Source organism: Dermochelys coriacea, chromosome 1 (genome assembly GCF_009764565.3).
Source record: "Dermochelys coriacea isolate rDerCor1 chromosome 1, rDerCor1.pri.v4, whole genome shotgun sequence".
Classification (NCBI taxonomy): domain Eukaryota; kingdom Metazoa; phylum Chordata; order Testudines; family Dermochelyidae; genus Dermochelys; species Dermochelys coriacea.
This window is the reverse complement of record NC_050068.2, coordinates 157,765,446-157,790,825: the sequence shown is the minus strand read 5'-3', so window position 1 is coordinate 157,790,825 and position 25,380 is coordinate 157,765,446. Positions and strand designations below refer to the sequence as shown.

General features: G+C 41.7%; 1 protein-coding gene across 2 annotated transcripts; it reads left to right on the top strand.

Moving 5' to 3' along the window:
- Positions 1–285: 285 nt before the first annotated feature.
- On the top strand, positions 286–20,143 carry NDUFV3 (NADH:ubiquinone oxidoreductase subunit V3). Of its 2 annotated transcripts, XR_006278414.1 has the most exons (5): positions 409–576; positions 6,586–6,679; positions 14,421–15,389; positions 15,788–16,041; positions 19,885–20,020. XR_006278414.1 is itself a non-coding variant. In XM_038389578.2 (4 exons), the coding sequence occupies exons 1-4, from the start codon at positions 529–531 to the stop codon at positions 20,049–20,051; spliced, it is 1,278 nt and encodes a 425-aa protein (XP_038245506.1). In that variant the 5' UTR covers positions 286–528; the 3' UTR covers positions 20,052–20,143. The 2 variants fall into 2 exon arrangements, 1 of the variants encoding a protein (XP_038245506.1); XM_038389578.2 differs by lacking the exon at positions 15,788–16,041 and having other exon boundaries at positions 286–576; positions 19,885–20,143.
- Positions 20,144–25,380: the final 5,237 nt, after the last annotated feature.

The following is a 25,380-nucleotide window of genomic DNA, read 5'->3' as shown; positions in this document are numbered from 1 at the left end:
TTCCCGGTCTTTGGATGCTTCAGGAGTGGCACTACACATGGAACAGGCTAGTCCTGGGGCTGAAGCACAGGGATGTGAAGTCATGACCCCAGCATCAGAGACAGAAGTCCACCTACCCCTCTGCAACCAGGCTGGAGTATGCATTCCTCCTGCCTGCTGCTGCCCCAGCGCTTCTCCCGTTTTGCTGGACGTGCTCTTGGGCAGGTCACCGTCACTTGCACTCTGTGCTTCAGCTTCCTCCGCTGTGGGGGGGGGGGCTGGTCCCCTCACAGGGAGGGGGGGCTATCATGCGTGCAGCCCGCTGCCACCAGCACCAGCGAGCGCCGGAGTAGGGCGGGGACGAGGGGGCTGGCTCCTGCGGCGGTGGGCGGGGCAGATGGAACGCTGACTGCCAGGGGGAGGAGTCTCTGCGCCGAGGCCCGCCCGCCCCGCGCGGACACTCAGAACGAGGCCCCGAGGGGTGGGTACCTTTGCTGCTGGTGCCGTGTTTCCCCGAGGCGTTGGGGGACTGGTGGGGGTGGCACAGATATGGCCGCCTCCTCGCTGCTGGGCTGCGGCCGGGCCGCGACTCTCAAGGTAAGCGGCGGGGCTGATGCTCGCCCATGGGCGGGGGGTAAGAGAGGCGCAAACACCGGTCCCCACTTGGCCGGCTCGGGTGAGTGGGACTTGCCGTTCAAATCAACTCAGGGCTGCGGCTCCTGCTTGGGGCGCATGCGCCAGAACTCAGCCACGCCCCCACCGCGCGCACTCTGTCCCAAGGGGTCAGTGACTCCTTGGGCAGGGACGCAAGGACAGTAGCAATTACGCATGCGTCCGGGCTCTGCAGCCACTCCAGTCCCCCGGGGTCAGTTTTCCTGGCTGGGGGAAGAGGCGGAGTGAGGCTAGTGCGCATGCGTCATGTTGTTTGTGTTTCACCGTCCCAGAGGGAGCCTGTGCACAATGAGGGAGGGGTGAGGCACCATAGGTGCTGCGCATGCGTACGTGGGCGTGGGGCGGGCCGGGCCTGTGCATGTGCTGGGAGGAGGGAGCCAGAGTCTGAGGCTGCTGCCCCCTGTGCTGGGTGGGCGGGGCAGTGCTGTGGCAAGAGGCCTCTTCGCTCTGCAGCCAAGGGTGGCCAACTTTCTACTTTCACAAAACCGAACGCCACTGCCCTGCCCTCCGCTCGCTCCATCTCCGCCCCCTTTTACCCCTTCCCCTCACTTGCTGTCTTCACCCTCACTTGCTCATTTTCACAGGGTTGGGGTGTGAGGGCTCCAGCTGGGGGTGTGGGCTTTGGGGTGAGGTTGGGGATGAGGGGTTGGGGCATGGGAGTGGGTCAGGGTTGCAAGCTTCAGGCGGTGCTTTCCTCAAGCAGCTCCTGGAAGCAGCAGCATGTCCCTTCTCCGGCTCCTATGTGGAGGCTCGGCCAGGTGGCTCTGCGCTATTGTGTCTGCAGGCGCCAGCCTGCGCAACTCTTATTGAAAACCAGACAGCTGGCAACCCTATGTGGAGACCTGCCCGCATTCAGCGGTGCTGTGGCTAGGAGCATGGAGATGCGCTGTCCCCTTATGGTCCCAAGCAGAGAGGTGTGGCTCAGTGCCCTGCTGTAGACAGGCCTCTCTCTGACTTGAAGCCTGGCTGGAAAATCTGGAAAATGTGTCACTGCAAATTTTCAAAACATTCCAGCTTGTTTGTCTGACAGCATGCTGCAATAGCCAGGGCTGCTGTTGTCCCTTCTAGCAGGGCCTACGCTCCATGTCTCGTCATGCCCACACCAGGGGAGAAAGGTGTGTCTAATACTTGTTAGCCTTCCTCGTGAAGAAAAGGCCCAGGCAGACTGGGCTTCATTTGATGCAATCTGTTAGAATGGTGCTTGAAAATAGTTTCAAACATGACTAGAAGTAGGCTTGGAAGGATTAGATTTTTACCAGTAAATGTCAATATCACTGTCCATACACAAACTGATGAAAAATATTCCATCGATAATGATCAAAATTTATAGATAGGGCAAGTAAGAAAAATGCTGCCTGAGAACTTATTACAGTCAAAAATCCAGTGATTTAGACTTTTAAATGAGGCTTGTTACAAATGGACTAGTGAATGAACAGTAATAACAGGTCTGAGTTATTGATTTAAGGATATCGTTTCTCTGGAGTTTTTTTTCCTAAAATCAATTCTAGTTTTTGATGTGATGTTGACAATTTGTGTTTTAATTGTTAACTTTAAATTTTTAATCTCAATATCTACTGTTATTAAATAATTATTGTTTGACTCCACCCGTTTCCTGCAACTGTGAAAATTTAAATCAATAAAAATAAAAAATGCTTAAAAATAAACATTAATATTATCTGTCAATATAAAAAAAAAAAAAAGAATTCTGCCAAGCCTAGTTATAAGCTCTGCAACAAGTCTTAAATGTTTCTACACAAAAATGCAAGAAACAGCTCGAGGTGAAAACAAATCTCATGCTTCAAAAAGTAAATTTATTATAATTGGCATGAGGAAGAAAATCCTACACACACACATACTGTACCTCATTTTACATTTGATTGTGTGTGTTTAAATTGATTTTTGTCTTTCTTTAATAGGTAGTGGCTATTGCCTGACACTGAGCTAGATAGGTAGATAGTCCATGACCAGATCTCAAATTCTGTTCCATGTGCCTCAGAGATACAGAGTTGGCAAAAAACTACTGTGTATCTTTAGGCGTGAAAGGATTAGATTTTTATCAGTAAATGTCAATTTCAGTGTACGCGCACAAACTGACAAAAATATTTCTATTGATGATAATGTACAGATAGGCAAAAAAATAAGAATTTATTAGTTAAATTTAAGGATATACTTTGATGTGTGATGTTTACAATTTGTGTTTTAAGTTACAATGCTTTAACTTTTTGAATCTCAACATCTACGGTCATTAAATAATTATTGTCCTACATCCCTCAGAATTTCCCGCTATTGTGAAAATTTAAATAGATAAAAATAAACATTAATATTATCTGCCAAAATTATTATTTTTTAAATTAATTTCTGCCAAACCTATGCATCTTTTTCTACCAAAACAGGATTGTTCACTGCTACATACTTTAAGAGTGTAGCCCACAGTGTCAACAAATATTTGAGCTTTACTTGCTGTTTGCTTTTTCTGTTTTTTTTTCCCTTTTAGTGCAGTATAACATAAACCAGGACACAGTATGGTAGAAGATAAAACATGATCCAATACAGCCAAAAATGTCGTTCTGGAAGGAAACAGCGTAAACAACAAATAATTCCTCTACAGAATAAGACTATAATGCTTGAATGCATACTGGGCAGCATTACCCTGACCCTTCTGGAAAAACGGTTAATTGATTGCGGGGAGGGTGGGGAGAGAGGGGAAGCCCTTGAAACCTTTCCAGCACAGACTGTTCAGTTTTGTCTAAACTAGAAAAAAATGAGTACTGTACCTGTATTACAGCGGCTGCGCCAAACAGCTTCAGATTTGGCCTCAAGGGGCATTTTTATCACTGTATCATGAAATTTGGGGCTAAACGTTGTTGGTTGGCTGCTGCAGTACGAATACTATTATTTTTTCTAATATAGATGCTCTCCAGAAGTGTAAATGCAAAAGGTTGTGTTTTTTGTATGTTTTGTGAAATTTCTTTCTTCTTGAACAGAAAAGGAGTAAAACTCAGAGGTATTTTCTTTGGGCTCAATATTTGGATAATGCCAATAATGTTAGTTTTGGAAGAGCATTTTGGCCCTTTCTGTGCTACATAAATAACAGAGTCTGTAACAAAATAGTTGTCCCCTGACCTGGTTTTACAGTAGGGTTTAAAATTTGCAGAGTGAGCTACAGGAAGCCATGAACGTGTGCAATTTTTAAACTTGTAAGTGCTCCATAGCTGTTTTCTTTTAAATGAAAATGAAATTTGCTACTGTGAAGTTAAGGAACACTACCAGGTTTTTTAAATTTCTAGTCCAACCCCCCTCACCCTTGCCCCCCTAAAATTCCTAAACATTTTAAAAGCAAGGAAATAAATAGTGAGGGGTAGGTAAATAAATACTTAAATGTATTCACTGTTCATAGAATCTTACATATGCATGTGTAAAATCACACTGCCATGGCTCAGAACAGTCCTAACTGCCTGCATAGAGCTTCGCTATATGTACTTCATAATCACAACTTTTGAGAAATTTTTGCAATAGTTGTCTACAGTTGAAAATGTGGTACATTTTATAGACACATTGGAAACACTCTTCTATTCTGGCAGTAGTAGTCGGGGTTGATGGTTGGGGTGTCTGTGTAGAGTTGATTGGATGTAGGTAGACATGTGATCTGTATATGAGTGGTAGGTGTGGGTCTCCGATTCAAAATGGGAAAGGTGTAATGGGATTTCTAATTTATATAAGAAGCATGGATAAATTAGATCGGATTTTTTGCCCCTCCAGTCTTTTCCCCCTTCAAATTCCATCAATATTCCATCAGGTGTTTCTGGAATGTGTATTGAGAATAGACAGTAAAATGTGGTTGTGATGGAGGACTGTTGTCTTGCCTATATACGAGAGAGTAAAAAACATAATTTTGGAGTATCTGGCTGTCATAAACATACAGCTAAGGGTAGCATAAACTCCCTCCTTTACCTGTAAAGGGTTAAGAAACTCAGATAACCTGGTTGGCACCTGACCAAAAGATACTTTCAAATCTGTGGGGGAAGGTTTTTCTTTGTGTTCTCTCGGAGTCTGAGAGGGACCAGGGGCGGGAAAAAACATCTCTTAAAATCCTGTCTGAAATGAGGTTTAGGATTACAAAAATTGTAAGTACAGCAAGGAAGGGCGTTAGATTATCTTTTGTTTTAGCTTGTGAATTTTCCCTGTGCTAAGAGGGAGGTTTATTCCTATTTTTTGTAACTTTAAAGTTTTGCCTAGCAGGAAATCCTCTGTGTTTTGAATCTAATTACCCTGTAAAGTTACCTTCCATCCTGATTTTACAGAGGGGTTTCATTTACTTCTTTTCTTTATAATAAAGTTCTGTTTTTAAGAATCTGATTGGGGTGTTTAGTGTCCTAAAAACCCAAGGGTCTGGTCTGTGTTCATCTGGTTTACCTATTTGGTTGATAGATTATTCTCAAGCCTCCTCAGGAAAGAGGGTGAAGTGGCTTGGGGGGATATTTTAGGGAAACAGAAACTCCAAGTGGTCCTTTTCCTGAATCTTTGTCTAACTCATTTGGTGGTGGCAGCAGTACCCATCCAAGGACAAGGAAGGATTTGTGCCTTGGGGAAGTTTTTAACCTAAGCTGGTAGAAATAAGCTTAGGGGGTCTTTCATGCAGGTCCCCACATCTGTACCCTAGAGTTCAGAGTGGGGAGGGAACCCTGACACTGGCTAATAAAGTTGAAGGGACTGAAGAGGACTCCGGACCATATGAAGCAGGAGAGTCATGACTTAATAGAGTTTGTAGCCTGCAGTGGAACTGCATAAGGGGAGCTGGTCGAAACCCCAATATTTGGGTTGCCTATTGCTTTCCATTATAGAGAATGTAATGGATCCTTTTTGCAGCTTACCAGAAACCCTGACTGTTGCAAAGAGCCTGGCCTAAGTTCTGAACAAGCAGCAGATGATACTCTACTGCCAGAGCAGCTGTTATGAGAGTAGCCAGGGCAGTGGAGAGAGACTGGAGCTGGGTTCTCTCCGTAACTTCTCTCCTGACCCAGTTTGTGGTTCCAGTGTCTCATGCACATACCCTCCTAGGAGCACCATTGCTGTAGGAGCCCTTCCACCTCCCAGGTGGGGAAAAAAGCTCCATCCAAAACCATGACCTGGATGCAGCAGTGCTTCTGTGAAGAAGAGCTCTGTAGAGCTTGAAAGCATGTCTCTCTCACCAACAGAAGTTGGACCAATAGAAGATATTACCTCACCAACCTCGTCTCTCTAAAATCCTGGGACCAACGCTGCTTCAACAACTGCATACAGATTTATGGTTGTTCATGCAACCTTGGCCTCTTTGTGCATATGCATTAGGATCTTGCAGTTACATGTTCGCATGCTGTCTTTTCCACAGGCTCCTCATCAGTTCATAGCTTGGATGTGCACTGGGGACAGATAACAGTAAATCTAGCAGTTCCCAAAGTGTGAGTGCTTGGCTTTGCAGCCTAACTAATGTTTTCTTAACATTTTTGTATGTAATATAATGTAGGGTGAGTGGATGTCATGAGCGTTTCTGGTCTATAACATCATACTGTAAGAGATTCTGTGAGTTGAGTGTGTTAACTATTTAGCTTTACCTGTTTCCTTCCATACTTATAAATGTTTGTTTAGTTTAACTGTACTATCCTTGGTATAAGTGGTATACATAGATAGCATCAGTATTTTATCTGTATAATTTAGGATCAGGAATTTCTGATTAGTCTCTGCTGTTTCACAGAAAGTAAATCTGTGAGAGGAATCCCAATGAGATAACCGTTCCACCATCATCTTTCTACTGCATCCAGGGAATTCACGTCAATCATCCGTCTTTGCACCTTATGGAAATCGGTAGTTAACAGTATCAGAAGAACACTACAGATGAAAAATCAAAGTTCTAGCTAATACAAAAAATAAGAGATTTGTTTGATTTTAATTTTGCAGACTTTACAGCTAGAAGCATGGGGACTCCGAAGCCTCTCTCCATCTCTTTCTCTCTGCACCAAATCAGAGAGCTCTAAAAAAGGTCAAGAAAAGGGTAAGATATTTATTTTTCTTAAATTGTTGGTTGTGTGCATTTGTCATGTATATGAGCACATTAAAATAGGTGCACAGCTAATAGAAACTTCATTTTTTCATTTGGTATTTAACAAGAAGCAATTGAATGGCTTTTTAGTCTGTAGAATGTCCAGATTACAAATTTTAATTTAATTTAAATTTGTGATTATTCTTCTATGTCATGTAACTATTTATAAATCTTAAGGGGGAGGGGCAATTTTATCAATTTTGATTTTCATAAACATAATCCATATCAAAGGACTCCCACACTCAGGGCACCTTTGATGTACATTTAATATTCCTGGGGGAATTCTGCGCCACTGTGCAATGCAGAATTTTGCAGAAATTAATGTATGTGCAGAATTTCCTTTTCCAAACAGAAATGGGCTGCAGTGCTGCTAGCCGCCACTAGGGACCGCTAGAACCAGCACAACCCAGCTTGCACATAGAAGACATTGCTGGAGGGAGAGAGAGGGAGTTTGAGGTTTCCTGGCAGCTGCAGTTCCCAGCATGCCCTGAGGGAAGGAGAGGGTGGCACACAGGAAACTCTGTGCAAGCCTGGGATCAAGCATCAGGCTGTTTCTCTGTGGGGAGAGGGTGTCTGGGCTAGGGGTTGGGGGGCACAGCTGGGCTCTGGGGGAGGAGTGGGTGCGGGTATCTGAGCTGGGGGGCCCCGTGGCTGGGCTCTGGGAGGGAGATGGTTCAGGTGTATTGGCTAGCAGGGCCCTGCGGCTGAGCTTTTGGGGGGCAGGAGTTGTGGGTGTCTGGCCCCCTGACTTGGCTTGGGGGGTGGGGAAGAGGGCAGAAAAACAGGAACTGGGTTGTCATAGGGGTATCTTTAACTCTCTACTCCTGGGGGAATTTTTGTGTGTGTCTGTATTGTTACAGACATACTTGCAGACCGGTATTTTAAAATAAATTATCAAAATAACTGAAACTGGCGCGATTATGTAGTATTATTTTGACCCAAAAAATTGCAGAATTTTAAAATATTGTGCAGAGAATTTTTAATTTTTTTGGCACAGAATGCCCCCAGAAGTAATTTAAAAACAAAATGCTATAGAACCATATGAAACTGTCCAAAACAACAGCTTCCCACCATACTTCATCTTATTGTCAATCAGCAAACCAATAAAACTTAAACCCTTCACCACATGGAAATTCCACACTCAACTGCCTCCACCTGCACTAGTTCTTATCAAACAGATGGGTTTTGCCACATGCCCATGTTAGCAAAGGACTAGTAGCAACTGGTTTATATCAGGCAAAATGTAGACCTATGTATTGTAAGCCAGGGGTTCTCAACCTTTTTCTTTCTGAGGCCCCCCTGACATGTTAGAAAAACTTCACAGCCCACCTGTGCCACAGCATCTGATTTTCTGCATATAAACAGCAGGGCTGGCATTAAGGGGTAACAAGCATGGCACTTCCCGGGGCCCCAAACCACAGGGGCACCATAAAGCTAAGTTTCTAAGGCTTCTGCTTCAGATCCAGGTAGCAGGGCTCTGGGCTTCAGCCCCATGCTGTGGGACTTCGGCTTTCTGCCCTGGGCCACAGCGAGTCTAACGCTGGTCCTGTTTGGCGACCCCCCTGAAACCTGCTCGTGGTGGCCCTGGACCCCTGGTTGAAAACCACTGTTGTAAGCCAAACATTTCTTTCCTATCCACCCCAGTGCAGCCAATGCACCTAAAATCTTACCTGTAACAGCTAAGCTTTGGATTCCTTGGCCTCAGTTTAGCAGATTGCTGGGATCCCAGTATTAAATGGCTTTGGCATGTGGACAAAAAGTGACTGCAATGAATCTCTGAAATTCACTTTTCACCTGTAACTAGAGATGCGTATAAACTGTAAAACTTGGATCTGGACTTCAAACGTTCCCCTTGCAGCCTGGGACATTGGCCTCTGGTGGGTTGGGGTGTAGCCCATTATAAAGAAAGGTACTATTTGCAAGATAATGTTGGTGTTGCACTAGCACCTAGGAGGCCCCATTTATGGATCAGGGCCCCATTGTGCTGGATGCTGCACAAACATGGAACAAAAAGCAGTCCTTTCCCGGAAGAGCTTGCAAACTAAGTAGAATACAGATCTGGGTTGGAACTTCGAAATATTCGGAAAGCTGAGGGATATTCGGATCATCTCTGCCTGTGACCTAAGTCAGAATCTGTGCGTAAATTTCAAAAGGAGAGAGCAGGATAGACTGATTTTTAAATCATGGACTTTAATCATGATTCAAATCGGTGACCAAAAAGCCTTGATTTAAATAATGGCTTTTAATCTTGTTTTGCATTTATACTTTTTTTAGTTAGTTTCCTCAAGAAATTGATTCTCATTGGCTGTTAACTATTAAAACATGTTAATTTGCATTTAAATATAGCCATTACACTAAATTTGGTGCTTTTTGCAAATCAGGAGGATACACTATTTCTATACATGTTTATTTAATCAATTATGTAGCTTAATTTATGTTTATTTGGATTATTAATCTTTTACTTTGTCAGAAAAAGCTTAATGATGCATTTCTTCTTAGATTATGATTAATTTTTTATTTGTGATTTGTATCAGGCTTTTGGATGGAAATTAAAATTCAATTAAATACACAGAAACATTTTTAAAAAGTTTTTATTTGTTAAATAAAACTACCTTTTATGTGCTGGATACATAAGAAAAAGTATTTATCAAAACATGTTTTGCATATAAAACTAACTTCCTTATTAAACAAAGAAAGCATTATCCGTAGTTAGTGTATTCAACTGATTGTTTCTAGGTTACCAGTCCTTCAAGATTTTAGAACTAGTAGTTCTCTTTCCAGTAGAGATAAGGAGGTGTTAGTACCATTATACAAGGCATTGGTGAGACCTCATTTGGAATGTTGTGTGCAGTTCTGGTCTCCCATGTTTAAGAAAGATGAATTCAAACTGGAACAAGTACAGAGAAGGGCTACTAGGATGATCCGAGGAATGGAAAACCTGTCTATGAAAGGAGACTCAAAGAGCTCGGCTTGTTTAGCCTAACCAAAAGAAGGCTGAGGGGAGATATGATTGCTCTCTATAAATATATCAGAGGCATAAATACCACGGAGGGAGAAGAATTATTTAAGCTCAGTACCAATGTGGACACAAGAACAAATGGATATAAACTGGCCGTCAGGAAGTTTAGACTTGAAATTAGACGAAGGTTTCTAACCATCAGAAGAGTGAATTTCTGGAACAGCCTTCCAAGGGAAGCAGTGGGGGCAAAAGACATATCTGGCTTCAAGACTAAGCTTGATAAGTTAATGGAAGGGATGATATGATGGGATAGCCTAATTTTGGCAATTAATCCATCTTCAACTATTAGCGGTAGATATGCCCAATGGCCTGTGATGAGATGTTAGATGGGGTGGAAGCTGAGTTATTACAGAGAATTCTTTCCTGGGTATCTGGCTGGTGAGTCTTGCCCACATGCTCAGGGTTTAGCTGATCACCATATTTGGGGTCAGGAAGGAATTTTCCTCCAGGGCAGATGGCAGAGGCCCTGGGGTTTTTTCGCCTTCCTCTGCAGCGTGGGACATGGGTCATTTGCTGGAGGATTCTCTGCACCTTGAAGTCTTCAAATAATGATTTGAGGACTTCAGTAGCTGAGACATAGGTTAGAGGTTTGTTACAGGAGTGGCTGGGTGAGATTCTGTGGCCTGTGTTGTGCAGAAAGTCAGACTAGATGATCATAATGGTCCCTTCTGACCTTAAAGTCTATGATTCTATGATTCATCCCCTCACACCTTGTTTTTGGATTGGAAGAGGAAAATAAGCCTTCCTGTTTTTAAACTTCTAATTGGTTTCTTAACTTTGAATGAACATTGAACTGAACTAGTTGAATAAACTGAAATAAAGATAGGTTTCAGAGTAACAGCCGTGTTAGTCTGTATGCACAAAAAGAAAAGGAGTACTTGTGGCACCTTAGAGACTAACAAATTTATTTGAGCATAAGCTTTCGTGAGCTACAGCTCACTTCATCGGATGCATCACGAAAGCTTAGGCTCAAATAAATTTGTTAGTCTCTAAGGTGCCACAAGTACTCCTTTTCTTTTTGAAATAAAGATGTTCTCTGTGCACTTGGAGAAGAAGCTACTGCTGTCAAAAGCAGGTTTAGCACTTCAAACTGTCATTCCAATTGCTTCCACAAATTCAGTGATTTGACTTTCTTTAAAAGTTGGCAGCAAATGTACTGCTTAATATTATTTAAATGATTTTATAGATTATAGAAAGTTTGTTTTAATATAGGTTGTCACAATTTCAAATTTAATTTTAAATAGTTTTTTAAAATAAACGTGTATTTAATTTAAATTTTAAAAATTGATTTTTTTAAAAATCAACCGATTCTTATCCACCTTGCGATAGAGTATTTATAAAATGCTGTAATATCTAGATCCTGTCACTTTTTTTTATCACTTAAAGTGAGTAAAAGTTAAGCAACAATTTCAGCTACATGTTTATAAATAGAAATTGACCAGACTAAAGATCAAGGCCCTAATACTACAAAAATAATTCAGAATTTTGGACTTTTACTCCTGAGCAAAAAGTGGACTTCATGGACTTCAAGAGCATGTGCTTCTGGATCCCTTCAAAGAGTTGGGGCCAATGACCTGTATTTTTAATGTTTTCATAAAAAATGGAAACAGTTGCTTAAATGCCCTCAATCTCAGTTTAGCATTATTTTAGGAAAATACTGAATGGGATTTTATGAAAAAGTGGAAAATGATAATATCTGATCCATAACAATCGTGCTGGTTGCTTGTAATTTAAGCTTTATACATGCACATGTATGTCAATCCAAAACTTTCCATTTTTCAGTATTTTGTAGGAGGTTAGGACTGAGCATATCTTGTTGAAAAATAACATACAGTTAGCTATTTTTATTTATTCAGACTTGTACATTGCATCTATTAGTTATTTTCTAGGCATATGCAAAATTTAAATAACTTAATAATCAAGCATGTCAAAGACAGATTAAAAAGAACCTGCTTGAAAAGATTTCTCCAAAACAAACTCTCCCAATCCCTAACCTTGATCTCTGAAAAAGCTTGGGAAATAAAAGCTTGGATATCCTACCTGAGAGCCTTTGCGGCCTTCCTGTCATTGATAATGCTCAGAAAAGTACAAACTTAAAATATTTTAAATCAATAGCTGCTGCCAGTTACTGTTTTGTATAGTATCTTTATTTTGAAGCATGGTTTTGGTAAAAATATACATACAACAATAATTATATATGGTATTTTTAGGGTTGTCATCACTGTAGTATCATAGCATCAATTTCTGGAATCTCTAACTCTTGTAAGCCTCTGGATAGTGTAGAAAAAGATCAATTAGGACATCTTCCTTTGAGTACATGATTATTCCATCCAGTGTATTTTATTGGTAATAAAAATACATAGAACACAGCCTGATTTTTCAGATCCTAGCTTGAGGAGGCTGTGAAAATCTTCTTTGCCTTGATAAAATGAACACATTTGTTGTGGAAATCATTGATGGAACAAAAATGACAGTTCCATATTCTACTTTTCTGAAAATGAATACATTTTAAACTGGTTCCACTAGTCCTACTGGCTCCTGTTTTCTATCATTTAGAGCCTCTGCTAATGATACCACTGTTTTATGTTTATCTTCTAAGTCACTCATGAGGATAATGTCCATGCCAACCACTGAAAGGGACATGTTATCATTTCAACAGAGCCAGTTCAGTTCAATATTAGTTGAGTGCATCCTGTGGTACAAAGCTGGAAGCACCTCAATATTGCTAGTCAAAAAGCTTGTTAATATAGCCACTGACTTTGCGAAAATGCTTTTCTGCTCAGTGCCAAATTAAACTTCTATACCATTAATAATTTGATCGCATGCTTAATGATATATGCTGACAAATATAATATTTCACTCTTCACTGAATTTTAAATCATATTCTTTTTTCCAGTCTTTAATGATGCATAGTATTAATACTCCATTTGTGTGATTTCAGTATTGCTGCTGCCTTCTTTTGTTCAGTTTCTAAAGACTTCCCAGCATGAATACAACTCCAGCTTTTGCTCTGTTGATACTCTTTCTTCCCCCCCCCCCCCCCGGACTCTTGTGTTTACATTGCCACGTCCTGTGTATTTAGTACAAATCTTTTTATATTTGAATAAACTTTCTCAAATATTAGTGACAATGTCTGTAGACCATGGTGTCTGGGTTGATGACCCAGTATTTGATTTTGCTTACCTAAAGTTTGTGTCTCTGAAATTATTTTTAAGTAAATAATACCTATATAATAAATCAGTATTTAACTTAAACTACTGTATTTGAAATATAAATAAAAGAACAATATTTCTCTTCATGAAATGCTTTTAATTTCATGCATCTGTGACTTCACTTATGTCTTAACTCGCATGTTGCTGAAGGGTTAACTGTACTCGGAATTGCTTATTTCTCATACATCCTAATTAATCTCCATAGCTGTAAAACTGGTGGAAAAAGTATGTGTAGAAATAATCAATACCCTGTGAACTATGCGGTACGGTTAGATCCAAGTTATGCAGCATAGACTTCCAAGTTATGTGGCAGAGCTACACTAAACTACACGCCAAAGTGGGAATCATGCAGCTATTTGTGGGAGTAGTGAGAGAGTTTAGTAGTGCTGCATGGCAGCTGCCAGCTCTTCCTGAAGCTCTCCCTGTCCTCACAAAAATAGTCTCTGTCACTGGTCTTCCTCCAGCAGGCCACACAATCTGCCTTGAGTACCTAAGGCCCACGGGTGGGTAACAGTTTAGAAGTTACTGCTTTCTTTCCAGTGCCCCAATCGGGACAGTAAAATTTAGTGGAGGTACCCACGTCTACTCAGAGAAAGAGTGGGCGGGCTGGCAGTTTCTCTTAGCTTGCTACCGTCCTTAGTATGGAATAATCAGAGTGCTGATGACAGGATCAGGAAATCCACTGAAACATCCATGTGGAGAAATCCCAGCATAGAGAAACAGACAGAGAGGAAGAAGGCAGGAAGGCAAAATAGCAAGTGGAGAAGCTCAAGAACAGGAAGGGGAAGCATTTTGTGGCTGTGTATCACACAAATAAGGTTTTATGTAACAATTCAGTAGGTAAATTATGGGGACATTTTTACAACCAGTTACTTTATACTGTATATGAGGTCTTGAACAAGGAAGAGACCTGTAGCCATCTAAACATTATTCATGAGTTATCCCTCTGTTGTTTATGAAGATAACCATCACAACAGAATAGCTATCAGAATGATCACTCAGTAGTCCGTGTTCTTTGTTGTCTTGTTCTTAGGTTTATATATAATATATATCACTATAGTATCTGAGTACCTCACATGCGGTAATGAATTTATTCTAACACCCTTGTGAAATAGGAAGATATTTTTGTCCCCTCTTTATTCATGGGGAACTGAGGCACAGAGAAAGATAGTGACATTGCAGAGCTCTCACAAGAATTCAGATACAGCAAGGAATAAAAGCCAGATCTCATACGAGTTCCAGTCCTAGCAGTAAAGAATGTCTGATGCTAAGTACAGTTTAACTATATGCACAATATAGAAAAGGCAATTATCTGTTCCAGGGTTCTGCAATTAGTGAAATTACACTTTCAAATTTGATTTTTATACCAGAGCAGTTCAGAAACTTAACGTTGGATGTTTAGGAACTCCAAATTAACAGGAGTGTCAGAAATTATAATAATCCTCTTTATGCCATTTCCTAGATGTGGTGGCACCTCAGGAGAGCACCAAACTGCTGGCCACCAAAACAACAGTTGAATTCCCTAAAAAGTTGTTTCCTAGTTCTCACCCACCATCTGCAAATAAAGGTGAGACCAAGACCATAGCTAGTACTAGCACTGATGAAGCTTTAAAGCTAACGAATGAAGAGGTGAGGAAATTCTTGTCAAGAAAAACTTTGGTAGCATTTCCTGAGCGAGTAACACTTTCCTCACTTGAGGGAAAGGCTTCTATCACAACAAGAGGAGGGTTGAGCAAGAAGCTGGCTGAGGAAGAGTCTTCATCCAGCTCTGAATCAGATTCTAGCTCTGATTCTGATGAAGAAGATAGTGTCTCAGGAGTTGCCACTAAAACCAGAGTAGAGTTTCCAAGACATGATCCCTTCTCTTTTGGGAACAGAACAGTGAAGGTAATGACATTGGCAGACAAGAGCTTGTCCCAGAAAGGAGATAAAGAATATATACCTAAGAAGAAGCCTTACAGACCAGAAATTGAGGCTCCTCACATCAAGCAGATGGAGTCTGGTAAAACAGCAACAGCCAACAGTAAAATATTAAAGTCAGAAACAAGAGCACCTTCCATGAAACAAAACCTAAAAGGGACAGATTTGCAGAAGTCAATCTCAAAAACACAGGCTGAAGAAAGCCAAAAGCTGACAGCCGTCAGACTTAAGGAATCTAGGCACTTGGCAGAGACTCCCATTGGAGCCCCACCAGCAGCAGCACAGCTAAAAGTTCCGCCAGAGCCTCAGCAAGAAATGGAGCAAAAGCTGACTTTATTGAGATGGGAAGAAACCAAGAGAAGGGAGGTACAGGAGACTGAGACAAAAGAAAAAGCTGCTCCTAAACTACAAGAGGAGTTTTTGAAGGAGACACCGTTCATGGTAAACACTACAACAGAGGAGATCATTCAAGAAGCTGGAGTTCAGACTGAAGAGCAAGGCACTATACAGGGTACAGCTTTAAATTGTTTGAACTATATTGGTTCTTCTGGGGCTGGGGCTTGAAATAACATTTTTAATTATAGCTACAATATCAACTCTTTGATCTAGATTCTCCAAATTCTGTTATACAGCTAGCTGATACAGCACATTATGGAGGAAAGAGTTACATCTTGGTGATAAATTCTTGCTGTCATGGGTACTTATGTTGAAAAAACTTTCTCTTCTTTTTAATATGCAGCTTCTAGTTATGATGGTGGAAGGAAACATATTTTTTTTATTTCATTGTATTTTATTTTTTTCTTAAATCAACATTATATTTGTTAACAGGTAAGGTAACCACGCTTGTTTCAGTTTTGAGGGACTGTTCTAGTCATAGCCTGTTGTCATAAAATCAGGATTTTGTTGCAGTTTTGGTAGAACCACATTGAAGACAGCCAGCAACCTCTGCCCAACCTCTCGATTCTTCCCCTTTTCTTCCTGTCTAAATTCTGCATACAAACCCAGTAGCTGCCTTTCTGCTGAGCGGAATGTGCCATCATCCCATTGCACAGATGCTGCCACCGCCTCCCCCAATTTTGCCATACCACAGATTGCAACAGATTTGGGTAGCATAGGAGGATCACAGGAGAAGGAGTTGGCTGTGAGACAGGTGGACTTGTAAGGTGAGCAATATGTAAGGCCAGCAAAGGTCCCAACGAAATCAATAAGATAGCCAGGGGAGAAAGAGGGCACTGATGTCTTTCTCTATCACACATCATGCCTTCCCCAAATCATCTCCCAGCCATATATTTGTGTCTCGCCTAACCTTCCTTGTTATAACTGGTCTCCTTAAACAATTCAGTTTCCCACCCACAAGTTGCATGAATCCCACACCATCAGTCCCCCCGTCAGATATATCCTGTGTTCCCCATAGTCCAATAAAAGAAAAAATTTCTCCATCCCAATTTGTTCAACACCTTCTGTGGTGCATTCTTTTCTTCCTCCAGCCCATGAGCCTGTTAGGTGTCCTGTTTTTGACGTTCAGAAATCTGGCTACCATTTTGCTAGCACACTTAATTTAAAGAACCTGCTACTTGCAAGGATGAAAGCACAGATAAGGCTATTTGCAAGATCACAATTATTTGCAAGAGCCTTAGATGACAAGTAATGCTTTTTGCATGTCAATTTTCAGGAGACAGTGCTGAGCAAAAGGGGTGCAGATTTTATTTAAAGGAAAAATCAACCACTAATTTGACCTATCTTCAGCATTAGAATCCAAGGATATTTCCTCAAGATTTTTAAAATACAATCACTGTTATGATTAACCTTGCCAACTTTTTGCCCTTCTGCAAAAAGCTCCATTTTCAGTGGAAGGAGCTTCTGAAAGCTGTAAAACACCTTTCCCTACATTTGTCTATATTTGATGCTTCTCTCTTTCCCAACAATACTATCCTTAGAGAGCCAAGCCCTGTAGCTTCAGTCACTCCCCTCAGTAGTTAACACCTAGAAAGTAATTAGAAAATTAAAGGAATGGGTCTAGTTAACCTCTGGTGAGTTGGAGAAAGGCTTTATTGCAAAATGCACTGCTGCATCAAAGTGAAGTATGAACCATTTTCTTAACTAGTTCGTATTTTAAACTATGGCCTGGATTCTGCTTTCACTCATTAGAGTAAATCTAGAGTAACTTCATTGAAGTAAATGGAGGAGCCACTTCTTGTTTAAATAGATGTAACTGAGCAAAATCTGGTTTTCATTTTACTATTTTACGGGGACCCTTTCCCTACCCCTCCCTTTTGCTGGTCTTTTTTTTTTTATAAACAGATGAACAATAGTTAACAACTTTTAACTCATAAGATTTTGTGTAACCTACATTTCCTTCCTGTTTCTGCATTCTTTCATTTATCTGAAAACGGAGCAGCCAGATCAACTTGCAAGACATATTGCACATTTTTCCTACTTTAGAAATCTGTACTTTAAATTAGCTTCATCCCACAAAGTGGAATAGGAATGCTAAACATTCATCAAAACAAAGGTGCCATTAGCTGTTGGTAAGTAAATATACCAGCAAAGTAACTCAGAAGTGTACCTCCGACTCACTTAACAAGAATATCATGTGAAAAGCTCATTCTGCTTGAGAGAGAGTGCATATGAAGTTTGAAGTATGGGGGAAGAATTCAGGAATAAAGTCTTTGAGGAACCAAGTGCAGTGCATCATGGGCAAGAAAAAATGATTGTCTGCTCTTTTTGAGCATCTGTCTCTTGATTTAGAAAGACCCTGTCTTGCAGGTTGACTGTACTATTTCCTAAGCTTGCTTATTCTTGGAGCTCTTTCCAGCAGAGTTTGCAACACCTGGTTCAAATATGTATGTAGTGGTTTCTGTTGTGAGATATGCCCTGCTAGGAACTGAATAGAAGGCACTAGATTGTTTGCCTTCATAGTTCTACCTGCCATTTAAACAAAATTGTCATTTGTTACACTTGCAAGAGTCTCGATTATAAAATGCAACAGATACATGTGTTGAAACATATGGTATCACTGCACCAATATAGAAAGATTAAGGAGAAAACACCATGTTCTGTTTCTTGCTTATTTTTCTGAGAGACTTGCATTATGAAAGAAACAAATAACTGTAGAAGGTAAAGTTTTTGATATAAAATAAACAAATACAAACCACTATATACAAGTGGCACAAACTTTTATTGCTAGATCTCACTTAAATTTCCTTCTGACTGTCAACCCTTTTTATATAAAAGTACAGGCTAGCATAGGAAATATGTTTTGCTTTTCTTCTTGCTCTGGAAAAAAATTTCTCACAATTTCCCTGTGTGGTAAAGTGAATTGAACAGTAATGTTGTTAAAAAGATCTTATTTAGATTAGTGTAATCTTTCTAAAGTACAGAAATTTAATGCCCGCTTCAGTATATGTGGTGTCAGAAATTTAAGCTTTTTACTATTCATTCAGAATTATATCTTTAGAAAAGAAAGCAAGTGTGAGGTTTTGAAAAGAATAAAGAGTACACAAGAAATTTCATAATGTGGGGGAGGGGGGATTAAAACAAGTTAAGCTGACGATCTTTTCTAATAAAAACTTAGTTACAAAAAGGATTTCCACAAATTATTTCAACTGTGGCTGTATCAGAAAATATATCAAGGACTTTATATTTTAATGTCCTTACTTTGTGGTCTGACATGATAGATAGAGATAAATGTGTAATTAATGCTCTTTTGCATCTCTTGGCTTGCTCAGAGTGTCACATAATGTTCTGGCTATGGGGAGAACCAGGTAGTAAAGCTAAGTGACATTAAGTATATACAAGGTAACATTCAGGAGAGATCGACTCATTTCCATGAATAGTAAATCATTTGTGTGTTGAAATAAAAACACTGTTGCTAATGTTTTCCACTGTAAGGGAGTCATATATTTGGAATCCTGTGGTAGTTGATTCAAGTAATCTGTTGTTCTGTCTTTTCAATTAAAGATGCGTGATGTGCGTCCTTGGTATCTTATAAGATACAAACAGAAATTTAGCAACTTTATCCTTATACTAGGGGTGGGCAAACTTTTTGACCCGAGGGCCACATCTGGGTGGGGAAATTGCATGCAGGGCCATGAATATAGGGCTGGGATAGGTGGTTGGGGTATGGGAGGGAGTGCAGTGAGCAGGAAGGGGCTCAAGACAAGGGGTTGGGAAAGAGGAGGGGTGCGGGATGTACGAGGGGGCTCAGGGAAAGGGGTTGGGGTGCAGGACAGGGTACACAGTGTGGGAGGGGGCTCAGGGCAGTGGTGCAGGGAGGGGTGCAGAGTGCGGGAAGGAAGCTCAGGGCAGGGGGTTGGGGTACAAGAGGGGTGCGAGGTGCAGCAGGGGGCTTAGGGCAGGGGGTTGGAGTGCAGGTGGGGTGCAGCAGGGGGTTGGGGTGCAGGCAAGGGGCTGAGGGCAGGGAGTTTGGGTGCAGGAGGGGTTCCATGTGCGGGCTCCAGCATGGCGCTGCTTACCTGGAGCTGCTCCAGGGTGGCAGTGGCGTGCGCCAGGGCCAGGGCAGAGTCCCTGGCCCCGCGCCATTCCAGGAAGCGGCTGGCACCACATCCGGGGGGGGGGGGGGGCTGAGGCCTGAGTGTGCAGCCCTTGCCTGTGGGTACCTCCCCTGAACTCCCATTGGCCATGGTTCCCCATTCCTGGCCAATGGGAGCTTTGGGGGAGGTACCCACAGGCAAGGGCAGCGCGCTCATCCCTCTGCACCTCTTCCTCCAGGGGCAGCAGGGACGTCATGCCGGCCGCTTCCTGGAGCGGTGGGGGTCTCATGGCATCACGGGGGGTGGCAATCCTGTGGGCCAGATCCAAAGCCCTGAGGGACCGGATCTGGCCCGCAGGCTGTAGTGTGCCCACCCCGGCCTTACACTGTAGCGGCTGACTTCCTTGTTTCAATGAATGAGGAGTCTCCAACTGTATGGAACTGATGCAGTCAGAGAGAATGTTATCTCTGTTCTGGCATCGCCAGCTTCACTAGTCTTATTTTTGTTCCACAGAGACCAACACGGCTTCTGCATCTGCACAGGAGGAATTTGATAATTCTACCTACAAGAACCTCCAGCATCACGCGTATAATATGTATACCTTTGTGGATTTTGATGTGGAGCTCTCAAAATTCAGACAGCCTCAGCCATCTTCTGGACGGCTGTCACCGAGGCACTAAAAGATCCAAGATGAAAAGAAATGTTGAATGAATTGCTCAGACACTGTTGCACTGTCCGTATTGTAAAAAACAAATAAATTTGCAGTAACTTATGCTGATGGTTTTGATGAGGACTTCTTGTCTGACAGAGTCACTTTGTGTTAGAGTCCATTAGCGAGTTACAAATTAGTCACCCTGACTTCTTCTTAATTAGCTTTTCTAGATCCCAGTGCATATTGAGACAAGATGTAGTCTAAGCTAGAGGTGGCCAGACCATGGCTCGCGAGACACATGCGGCTCTTTTACAGTTTAAAGTGCGGTTCACGGAGGGGCCCTCCCCCATTCTCCACCTATCATGCTGGGGGGAGGAGCTCGGGGGCTTCTGCTCTGTGGTGGGATGATGGGGTAGGGGCTTCTGCCCTGCAGAGAGGGAAGTCTCAGGACTTCAACCTTGCGGGAGGTACCTCCCAGTGATCAGGGCTTCAGCAGGAGCAGGGCTGAAGCCCCAATCCCTGACTCCCTGCTGGGCTGAAGCCCCAAGACCCCCCCCACCTCCCTGTGAGGCAGAAGCCTCTAGCCCCACCACCACCACGACGCAGGGTTGAAGCCCTGCTCTGGCTGGCACACCCCAGCTCTTGAACTTCTGAAGATTGTTGTATGCAGCTCAGAGGGTCAGTATGTTTGGCCACCCCTGGTCTAAGCTGACACCTAACATTTGATATGTAATCTGATTCTAAACTTTGGTCTTGATCTTGCCCTCTGATTCATAGCACTGTTTGTTTATTTTGAAGGAAATTAATGAATATACATCTGTTTGTCCATTATATGCCTCTCTGTATTATTATTATTTATTAATTTTATTACTTTTATTCTGCTAGTGTCCACATTGTGATGTTCTCTTCAAACAAGAAGACAATCACTGCTTTAAAGAGCTTATGCATGATGTGAGGACTAAAGTCTTTGGTTGAAGATGGGGCTATAGTAAAGAATATCCTTGTTGATAGAAGCATTTGAATATAGATTTTCCTTATCTCCTTACATAACATACAAAACTGAGACACTCCTAGAACTTGTAATAGAGCAAATGAGGGGGCACCCATAAAACTGATTAATTACAGCTTTAGTTGATTTTAGTTCATTCTGTGCAGGTTCTCTGAAAAAATCAAGCTATTTAATATTTAAGGGAACATCAGTTGGACAATTCTTAATCCATTACATTGCATCAATTAAACTTTTAGGAGTATTCTCTCCGTATGTATGAGAATTGAATATTTAATAATTAAAGCAACAGTGATGGTGTAAATCAGTAACTCCTTGTGCTGATAGGCTAGGAGCTTTGGTGCATAGCATTGGGACCATATTTAATTTTCTACTGTTCTTTCAGAATAAAAGTAAAAGTAGCTGTGGGGTCTCACTTAATCTATGAAAAATGTGCTGTGATGGGAGAAAAGTAGTCTTCAATTCATAAATCCTGTGTTAATGGTTACATTGGTCTTAGTAAATTTATATTAGTAACCACCTTCCATCCACTGGGAAACTACTTTGATGGTTGCCAGCTTATGTGTGTTTAGTTCCACTCTGGTTTTCTTCTTCTTTCTATTTTAAAAATTAATTGGCCTTCAAGCAATGTGCTTTGCAGCAACCCCAGAATTTTGTTACTAACAAAAATAAACATGAAAATGTGTGTTGTCAAAAGTAGCCTTGTGAGTTTTCCTACTGAAGAGCCTAGTTTTACATCAGTGAAGTCAGTGGGAGTTTTGTCATTGACTGAAATGGGAGCAGAATCGAGTCCTAAATGCACTGCATGTCAGGCCTATAATACAGAACTATACCAGTGCTAAAATATCTGCAAACCATGGTTTTATTTTTGTAGTTACATAAGGAGTCTGTAAATCATGTCAGATATTATTTGTATAGAGTAAAAGTAAAAATAAAGTACAGTCTAATAATAATGAGTACTTGTGGCATCTTCAGAAAGAAAAGGAGTACTTGTGGCACCTTAGAGACTAACAAATTTATTTGAGCGTAAGTTTTCATGAACTACAGCTCACTTCATCGGATGCATGCAGTAGAAAATACAGTAGGGAGATTTTATATATGCAGAGAACATGAAACAGTGGGTGTTACCATACACACTGTAACAAGAGTGATCAGGTAAGGTGAGCTATTACCAGCAGGAGAGCGGGGGTGAGGGGGTCGGAATACCTTTTGTAGTGATAATCAAGGTGGGCCATTTCCAGCAGTTGACAAGAACATGTGAGAAAAAGTGGGGTGGGGGGGGAAGGGGAAAAATAAACATGGGGAAATAGTTTTACTTTGTGTAATGACACATCCACTCCCAGTCTCTATTCAAGCCTAAGTTAATTGTGTCCACTTTGCAAATTAATTCCAATTCAGCAGTCTCTCATTGGAGTCTGTTTTTGAAGTTTTTTTTGTTGAAGAATAGCCACTCTCAGGTCTGTAATCGAGTGACCAGAGAGATTGAAGTGTTCTCCAACTGGTTTTTGAACATTATAATTCTTGATGTCTGATTTGTGTACATTTATTCTTTTACGTGAAGACTGTCCAGTTTGGCCAATGTACATGGCAGAGGGGCATTGCTGGCACATGATGGCATACATCACATTGGTAGATGTGCAGGTGCCTCTGATAGTGTGATGAGCCTCTGATAGTGTGGCTGATGTGATTAGGCCCGCGTTGGCACCCTGACAGCAGGATTGTCTGGCTATGTAGACTCCCTCCTCAGGCCCTACACTACCAGCACTCCCAGCTATCTTCAAGACACCACTGACTTTCTGAAGAAACTACAATCCATCGGTGATCTTTCTGGAAATACCATCCTAGCCACTATGGATGTAGAAGCCCTCTACACCAACATTCCACACAAAGATGGACTACAAGCCATCAGGAACAGTATTCCCGATAATGTCACGGCAACCCTGGAGGCTGAATTTTGTGACTTTGTCCTCACCCATAACTATTTCACATTTGGGAACAATGTATACCTTCAAATCAGCAGCACGGCTATGGGTACCCATATGGCCCCCCAGTATGCCAACATTTTTATGGCTGACTTAGAACAACGCTTCCTCATCTCTCGTCTCCTAATGCCCCTACTCTACTTGCGTACATTGATGACATCTTCATAATCTGGATCCATGAGAAAGAAGCCCTTGATGAATTCCACCATGATTTCAACAATTTCCATCCCACCATCAACCTCAGCCTGGACCAGTCCACACAAGATATCCACTTCCTGGACACTTTGGTACTAATAAGCGATTGTCACATAAACACCACCCTATACCAGAAACCTACTGACCGCTATGCCTACCTACATGCCTCTAGCTTTCACCAAGAGCACACCTCACGATCCATTGTCTACAGCCAAGCTCTACGATACAACCGCATTTGCTCCAACCCCTCAGACAGAGACAAACACCTACAAGATCTCTATCATGCATTCCTACAACTACAATACCCACCTGCTGAAGTGAAGAAACAGATTGACAGAGCCAGAAGAGTACCCAGAAGTAACCTACTACAGGACAGGCCCAACAAAGAAAATAACAGAACGCTACTAGCCATCACCTTCAGCCCCCAACTAAAACCTCTCCAAAGCATCATCAAGGATCTACAACCTATCCTGAAGGACGACCCATCACTTTCACAGATCTTGGGAGAGAGGCCAGTCCTTGCTTATAGACAGCCCCCCAACCTGAAGCAAATACTCACCAGCAACCATACACCACACAACAAAAACACTAACCCAGGAACCTATCCTTGCAACAAAGCCCGTTGCCAACTCTGTCCACATATCTATTCAGGGGACACCATCATAGGGCTTAATCACATCAGCCACACTATCAGAGGCTCGTTCACCTGCACATCTACCAATGTGATATATGCCATCATGTGCCAGCAATGCCCTTCTGCCATGTACATTGGTCAAACTGGACAGTCTCTACGTAAAAGAATAAATGGACACAAATCAGACGTCAAGAATTATAAAGTTCAAAAACCAGTCGGAGAACACTTCAATCTCTTTGGTCACTCGATTACAGACCTAAAAGTGGCAATTCTTCAACAAAAAAACTTCAGAAACAGACTCCAACGGGAGTCTGCTGAATTGGAATTAATTTTGCAAACTGGACACAGTTAACTTAGGCTTGAATAAAGACTGGGAGTAGATGTGTCATTACACAAAGTAAAACTATTTCCCCATGCTTATTTCCCCCCTTCTCTCCCCTTCCCCGCCCCACTGTTCCTCGCATGTTCTTGTCAACTGCTGGAAATGGCCCACCTTGATTATCACTACAAAAGGTATTCCACTTCCTCCCCCACCCGCTCTCCTGCTGGTAATAGCTCACCTTACCTGATCACTCTTGTTACAGTGTGTATGGTAACACCCATTGTTTCATGTTCTCTGTGTATATAAAATCTCCCACACTGTATTTTCTACTGCATGCATCCAATGAAGTGAGCCGTAGCTCACAAAAGCTTATGCTCAAATAAATTTGTTAGTCTCTAAGGTGCCACAAGTCGTCCTTTTCTTTGTGCGGATACAGACTAACACGGCTGCTACTCTGAAACTTGTGGCACCTTAGAGACTAACAAATTTATTTGAGCATAAGCTTTCATGAGCTATGGCTCACTTCATCAGATGCATGCAGTAGAAAATACAGTGGGGGAGATTTTATATACACAGAGAACATGAAACAATGGGTGTTACCATACACACTGTAGAGAATGATCAGGTAAGGTGAGCTATTACCAGCAGGAGAGAAAAAAAACCTTTTGTAATGATAATCAAGGTGGGTCATTTCCAGCAGTTGACAAGAACATGTGAGGAACAGGGGGGAGGGGGCAAATAAACATGGGAAAATAGTTTTAGTTTGTGTAATGACACATCCACTCCCAGTCTTTATTCAAGCCTAAGTTAATGGTGTCCAGTTTGCAAATTAATTCCAATTCAGCAGTCTCTCATTAGAGTCTGTTTTTTTTGTTGAAGAATTGCCACTTTTAGATCTGTAATCGAGGGACCGGAGACATTGAAGTGTTCTCCAACATCAATCCATCATCCAGGTCAGGATTGTGTCCCGTTGTCTTAGACATTTGTCAGAGGTAGACATGATCCCTGCTCCAAAAATCTTTCAGCCTGTGATGTTTACACACTTCTGTTACACCTCCAAAAGTAAAACAAATTAGGCCCAAAACAAGTTCTACAAAACCCAGCAAAAATTCTTAATAAAAATTTTAAAGCAGTGTTTGCAATCCAAATAATGTAGCATTGTGCAAGTAGATGAGAATGTAAAGGAGAAACTCACTAGAATCTAACTAAAAGTGAAAC